This window comes from Crocodylus porosus, unplaced genomic scaffold (genome assembly GCF_001723895.1).
Source record: "Crocodylus porosus isolate Cpor-Errol unplaced genomic scaffold, CroPor_comp1, whole genome shotgun sequence".
Lineage (NCBI taxonomy): Eukaryota > Metazoa > Chordata > Crocodylia > Crocodylidae > Crocodylus > Crocodylus porosus.
Genome location: NW_017728886.1, coordinates 203,283,818 through 203,291,047, shown reverse-complemented (window position 1 = coordinate 203,291,047; position 7,230 = coordinate 203,283,818). Strand labels below are relative to the sequence as shown.

The window sequence follows — 7,230 nt, the reverse complement described above, 5'->3', positions numbered from 1 at the left end:
TGACTTCCTGCCCTTTGGGCAGGGGGCTGGACTCGATGATCTCCCGAGGTCCCTTCCAGCCCTGATGTCTATGAAATCTATGAAATTACAGTGGACCATAAACTGAATATGAATTAACAAAGTGATTTTTTTTTTTTGCAACAAACCAACAGCACCTTATGCTGTAAGGAGCAGGGGTGCATGGGGGGCAGTACAGTTGCACTCCCTTTTGATTCCTGCTCCACCCAAAACTTAAAACAAATTCCTTGACCTGGCAGGACTTCATAGTCTGTCTGATACTCTTCACTTCACAAGTGTTAATGACCCTCTCTCTTTTTTTTAAATGGTCTCAGTGTTCCACTAATCAAGCAATTCTTTCTTCTGTAATTCTGCTGCCTGCTATTGGCTCCGAGTAATGTAGTTCCTATTTCATAGCTGGAAAGACCATTTTTAACCCTAGCTAGAAACATTAACTCATGTATGGAACTCCCTTTCAGTGATTGGATGCACTGTCAAGATGCTTAAGAAGGCTTGATTTTGTTTTGTGATTGAAAGAGATGTCCATTTAATTGTAATGACCACAGGAATGAGATATTTTAATTATTCTTGCCTATTTGTGTTTTTCAATACATAACATATGCTGTAACAAATTAACATAATGCTAATAGTTATTCAGTTTAAGATATTTGGTTCTGCTTTTATAAGAAAGCTGTAGGCTCTTTAGAAACTAGAAGCTTTGCTAGTATGCTTTTACCTACAAAAGTGTTATATGCTATGCTTATCATTCCACCGTCACCCTCACTTTTCAAGTCCTAGATCTGCCCATGAACAGGGGTGTCACTTGCAAATCAAGAGAACCGATTCTTCCTCTCTCTTCAGCACTAGTGATGCCTCACCTAGTGTACTGTGTCCAGTTCTGGGCCCCATACTTTAAGAAAGATGTGAGCAGTTTGTAAAGAGCTCAGTGTGGGGCACCAAAATTATTCTGGATCTAGGAGGCAAGATTTACGAGGAAAGGATGAAAGAGCTACAGTTAATTTCGTATGGAGAAGAGAAGACTGAGGAGGAATTTGATAACAGTCTTCAAATGCCTGATGATTATTATGAGTGGATGGGCATTCTCTGCAGCTGAAGGGGGCAGGATCAGCAACAATGGCCTCAAGATGAAGCAGGGGCAATTTAGGCTGGAGCAAGTTTCTGATTAGGAGGGTGGTCAGGCACTGGAGCAGGCTATGAACGATGACTCCCAAAGACGACCTTTTTCAGGTTATTTGGGGCCGAGGCCCGAGATGGCCCATCCAATCTGAGCCAGAAGTCTAGTGGCGACTGCCACGAATCCATTACCAGCCACCTGCTGAGTGACTGCATGCTTGTTCCTAGAGAAGCTCGGGAATGCTTGGAAGCTTTCAAAAGCAGGTTAGAAGACATTTGGCTGGGATGGTTTCCTTGGGAACAATCCTGCCTTCAGAACTGATCTGGTAAGGTGCCTTCCACCCCTACTTCTTAGCTTCTAACCCTGATCATGAGGAAACTGACTCAGTAATCCTACACGCTTCCTGGCACTCCCCATACAACTCATTTTCAATTAGTAGTAGCGGAGACGTTGCTGAACACAAGGATGCCAGAAGGAGCCATATATGAAACACAACGCTGGTCTTAGAAAGCCTCTCACCTAAAAACAATTTCATTTGCTTAAAAATTGGACTCTGCAGGGTAGAAAAGCATAGACAGTGGCAACACCCTTTCCTTGGAAAAAAGCTAGCCACTGGGAAATCAGCTCTAGTGCCCTCTAACTGGGTTTCTCAACCTCTGTGTCGCAACACCCAAAGTGGGTAGGAAGAATATATGAAAGGGTCTGAACAAACTTTACAAAGGGCTTCTCCTTTAAAGGAGAAAACCATGGGAACCGGGGGTACCCTCGCAGGCTGGCAGACCGCTGGGCTGCTCCTTGGCCCCCTGCCCCACAGGCTGGGAGGCCAGGGCCTGGGGGCAGGAGGTCAGGACTGAGGGGTAGCAGCAGGGCCTGGGGGCTGTTTTCTACTTCAGCCTCACACTGGCTCCGGACTGGCCATCCAAGTTTCCAAATGGGTCCTGGTACAAAGAAGGTTGAGAACCACCACCCTAACTAACAGACCAGAAGTTTCTTGGGGTTTTTTTTCTTTTATCTGATGTTCAAAGCCCAGGTCCCTGACGGGGCAGAGGCGCAAGCTGCCCAGCCAGCCTCACACTTCCTCTTTCGAGCCGGCTCTGCCTGCACCAGATGGCTCCCGCGCGACTTCTCCTTTCCCTCGCCCAGCCGAGGGCTGCCGCGGAGGGCGCAGCTCAGGTGCGGGGCCCTAACAAAGCAGCCGCAGCCCGTCGCTGGCCCGAGCCCCGGGGAGGTGGGCGACGAGCGCAAGTCCCGGCGCGGCTCCCGCCCGAGCTGTTTTGCTCGCTGACGCGCCTCCAAGGCAGATCCCACCGCGCGCGCGCGCACACACGCACACACACACACACACACGTGCACCCCCCGGCCCGCTTCTCCGAAACAAGTCCCACTGGGGACACCCGGTTACTAACGCAACAGGCAAGGCTCCGCGGAGCCTGCCTCGCCCGCCCCCGACACTCACTGTCCCGGGCTCCACGGCGGCGCGAGTGCGGGAGCCGCCGGCGCGGCGAAGGCGTCTGTCCGCGCCCGCTCCCTGCGCAGCCACGGGCGCTTGGGGCAGCTGCGGAGCTGGCGGCCGCTTCCTGCTGCCGGGAGATTTGCATAAACGCCGGGCGCGGGGGGAGGAATCTCACTCCGCGGCCCTGGCCTGGCGCGGCGCCACGGCCCAGGCGGGGCCGGCCCGGCCCAACCCAGCCCCCTCCGCCGCGGGCGCCCCGGGGGGGATCCCGGCTCTCCCCGCGGCTCCGCGCCCAGCACGGCGGGGCAGGGCGTCGCTGGCCCCAGCGCTGCGGCACTTCCCGCCTGCCAGAGCCTGAGCGCCCCCTTTTTTCAGCCCACCTCCGGCTGCCCCGAGAGCCTTTCGGAAGCTGCAACGTTTAGGGACCGCTCTCGGGCACCTGCTGAAGTGAAGGTGGGCGCACGCAGGCTTGGGCTCTCCCTGCGCATCGTATTTCGTTCCAGCTCCTCTGGGAGGCTGGGTACAGGCATTCAAACAACCCGAGGGGGAACTGATCTCAGTGAGGCAGGGTTTTGTAAGCAGCCTGGTTTAGACCTGTGGCGAACAGGACGCACATGCGCCCTGGGGGGCTGGGCAAATCTTGCCCCAGGTTGGGCTGTTTTTTTAACCAGCCTACAGGTGCCGAACTTCTGCTCTGTTATGGGTATAGACTGGTTTTCAAGCTATTGGTCGCTTATGGTCTATTGGAAACCAGTTGCTTATGCCAGTCAACCCTCTTGCCCACTGGTTGCCTGCCCAACTTCTGTTCTGTTACAGCTACAGCCCGGTTTCCAATCGCTTATGCCAGTAAAAGTCTGAAAGGCTATCTAACTTGCCTTCTGACCAACTTCAAGGCTAACCAGGCTAGCTACCACTGGCAAGACAGATCCAGAGGTTTCAAGGAGGAATCCATCCAACACCTCCAAACCGGCTGGGGTCTTTCTGAGTTCTCCACAGCAGAAAAATTGCCATTGCTATTTTTGCATAGTCCAAAAAACCAAGTGAAAACTAAGAGCTGGTATTTTCTGAGGTGACATGGAGGCCAATGGGAGGTGCTTTGAGTCTAAAAAGGTTGAAAAATACTGTCCTAAAAAGTTGGTCTGACAAGAAGAGGGTAGGGGCAAGTAAAGGGAAAGAATTAGTGGGAGACAGCTCTTCATTGAGCATAAAACATAACAGGGCTGGCAGGGACCTTAAGGGTCCTCAAGTCCAACCCCCTACTGAATGCAGGCCTATTTGCTGTGCATTGCGAGCATAGATTGTTGTGCACCAAGTAAAGCCAAAATCCCCCCTTAATTTGGTGGTTCACTGAGAAGCCACAATTCAAGAAACTAAAGACACGTCTACTTTCTGAGCAGACAAGAGGTTAAAAGTAGTAAAGAGACTTTGCAAGTGAGAATTCTAGGGGCATGGCCCTAAAACTGGGGAATACAGCAGACCCAAATCTTGGGACTAGCCAGGCAGTGCTAGGGGCTGATACAAAGATGGCACAAAGGTGAATTTTTTTTTAAGGCTCTCACAACAAAGGGCGAATGTGTGTTCTGTTCGCTACCAATTTAATTTGTTGTTTACAGAAAACTGCATAACTTAAATTAATTCCACCTTGGGCTTTTTAAATGTCTGTACCTAGCCTAAAATACCTGAGCAAAAGAGCATGATTTACAGCATTGGTAGATCAGTCCCGAGTGACCACGTAATATAAATTGCACCAATTCCTCCTGCCTCTCTCTCCACATGCCATAATTTCTACAATGAAGAAACTCAGGACTGGTACCAATATTCATTCCTGATATCTCTTTTGCTACAGGGAGTTTATTGTCTAGCATTACAGGAATGAAAGTCTTCAGTGATCCAAAGGAAGCAATGACATTCCTGGAAGTCTTAGAAAATCAAGTTGGATCCATACAATTACTGGCATGTGCCCTGCAGATTTCCAAGCTAGACAGGAGAAGCAGAGCTGAACTATTGAAAACTCAATCGTTAGTCTTTATTGATTATTTTATTCTAGTATGATACAAGATCTTAAAAGAAAAGAATATGTGGATAGCGATAAAGATAGTTGTTTCATTAAAACATTTAAAATTATACAACTTATTTTACTTTGGTGTAACGGTAGCATTGAATAATTGCTTTTTTTCAAAACATACAGTGTGTTTAAAATAATGCAGTTAGCACAGTCAGAGTCTGTAATAAAATAATCTCTGCAAGTGTTGCTCAAAAGGATTTTCTTCAAATTCTGTCAACAGAAATTGAAAGACTTCCTTTTTTCCCTCTCTTGTCTTTATTTGTTTTGTGTTTTTTACAAATACTAGAGGTAAATATTAGACTGCTTCTCCAGTGGAAATTTTGACAAAAATCAAAACAAATACAATTTTATTTATATTATTAATGAAAATTTTCATATTTTGGTAGAAACTCAGCTACCAAAAAATTGTCAGAAATTGAAATTCTGTCATGTAGGATAGGGCCTCATAACTATTCCAATTTTCCTCTATAGGCTGGGCTCCCTAGTCAAACTACACCTCCAGTTACCACAGTCTATTTTGGCAAGGGAAATCCGTACACATCCTTCTTTCCCTTATTTTTTCCTCACTCTATTTGCAAAAAGTTTTTGCATCATAAAATTCATGTAAATAAAACAGACCTGGATTTTAAAAGCTCTCTTCATCTTTGCCACTAATAGAGGCTAGGAGAACTTAAAAACTATTTTCTTGAAATGTAATTTATTGAATAAACTGGTAAAGGAAAAAAAACCTGCTGAATAATCTTAAAAAGTTGCAGCCAGGTAGAATATACTGGAGGTATACCAGAAACTTTTTTTTACTTATCCATTCAGGAAGATCTGACTAAAATGAAAAGAGTTTGGATTCAGATACATATTTTGTATTTTGTAAAAAGAACAAACCAAGATTGTTATCCTTATCAGGAAAAAAATCCCATTTCAAGTGACATCGTTCCTGTCTGATAAAGAGGATAGAGAGGTAACTGTTTTGAGAACTCTAGTACACAAGAATCTGTTTATATAAACAAGTAAATGTTTGTATAACTGAAACACCAAAGACCTCAGTAGTTATTCTTCTTAGATTTAACTCCACATCTCAGAGGCACAGACCTGAAGCTAGTCAGAAGATCTAAATTAAAAAAAAACGTATAGGGAGAAAACATGAAAGAGGAACCTTAAATAATCAATAACATGCTGAAAATAAAGGTTGTGTATCATCATAAACTATTCATACTCTAAAATTGTTCTTATGCTTTTAGGGCCATCCAAAGTCCAATGGAGATAAAGTGTAAACTGTAAATATTAATATCTTCATTGTTTAGATCATGTCCCTGTGCGGGCAACTATATGACATGTGGAGGAGAAAAGCAAGAAAAGCATTGAATGCTAAATTAAACCCTATTACAGAACCTCAAAACAGTTTAGACAAGGCCATAACTGAAGAGCTAGTTATTGAATTAAAAAAGGAAGAAAAAACACTGTACAATTTGATCAAAGATTGGCTAAGACTAAAGATTCTTCACAAGATCAAAAGCAATGCAGAGCATAAAGAAATGTAAAGACAATACTTAAAACATGCTATGAAATTAAAGGCTGGGTGGGAAATAAAATTAAACTTAACATATTTCAACCTTTCATAAAATGGCCCACAAATCTGATAAAAGGCATTATTGCCTTAAAAAAAAGGCATATTGCCTTGGTGACGTGCCAACCGGTGGGTTAAATCATAGCCTGTGAGGCTTGGTGGCTCTAGAACCCAGGGAGTTCTGCTGCCTCTCTTCCTCTGCTCGCAGCACTCTTGCCCACTGGCAAATTCAGGGTCTCTGCTGCTGAAGTCCTGGCTCAGTGGGATGTCCGTATTCTCACAGACAAGCAGGCCAACAGAAGACTACATTCTGAGGGATAGCCAGAACAGGTTTGTTGTGGGTAGGTTTTGCTTGACCAGTCTCATTTCCTTCTATGACCAGGTGATGTATCACCTGGACAAAAAAGAGGTTGATGTCATATATTTGGATTTTAAAAAGCCATTGACCTGGTTTCCCATGATGTCCATATGGAAAAATTGGGCAACTGCAGCCTCAGCTACTCCACAGTCTGATGGCTGGGGAACCAGCTTTGAGGTTGGACCCAGAGTGTGCTAGTTGATGGAACTGAATCAACATGACACTCAGTGACCAGCGGCATCCCCCAAGGCTCTGTTCTCAGACCTGTACTCTTTCATGTCTTCATAAATGGTCTGGACACTGATGTCAAAAGCAGACTGGCCAAGTTCACTGGTGACACCAAACTTTGGGGAAGAGTGTCCACACTGGAAGATAGGCTGGTGATCCACGTCAACCTTCATAGGCTTCCAAGGTGGGCAGATGAAAAGCTGATGGCATTCAACACAGAGAAATGCAAGGTGCTCCACCTTGGGAATAAAAACCCATGTCACACTTAATGACTCCTGGATTTATTCAAAACAAAACAAAACAAAACAAAACATTGGGTTATAAAAACCCCATAAGATTTAAGGAAAAAAAAAAAAGAACAGCAAGCACAATGGTATTTTGGTGTTTTATATAAAAAGAATGAATGATTTTAAAATATATTGATGCTGATGTC

General features: G+C 45.3%; 1 protein-coding gene across 2 annotated transcripts in view; it reads right to left on the bottom strand.

Moving 5' to 3' along the window:
- The window catches only part of LYN (LYN proto-oncogene, Src family tyrosine kinase), an 86,527-nt gene extending 83,781 nt beyond the window's left edge, over nt 1-2,746 (bottom strand). Inside the window, exon 1 of one of the 2 annotated variants that reach the window (XM_019548226.1) lies at nt 2,589-2,746. In XM_019548226.1, coding sequence (XP_019403771.1) covers nt 2,589-2,730 — 142 coding nt within the window. In that variant the 5' untranslated portion in view covers nt 2,731-2,746. The remainder of the gene's footprint in view (nt 1-2,588) is intronic. The other variant, XM_019548219.1, reaches the window with a different exon arrangement.
- Nucleotides 2,747-7,230: the final 4,484 nt, after the last annotated feature.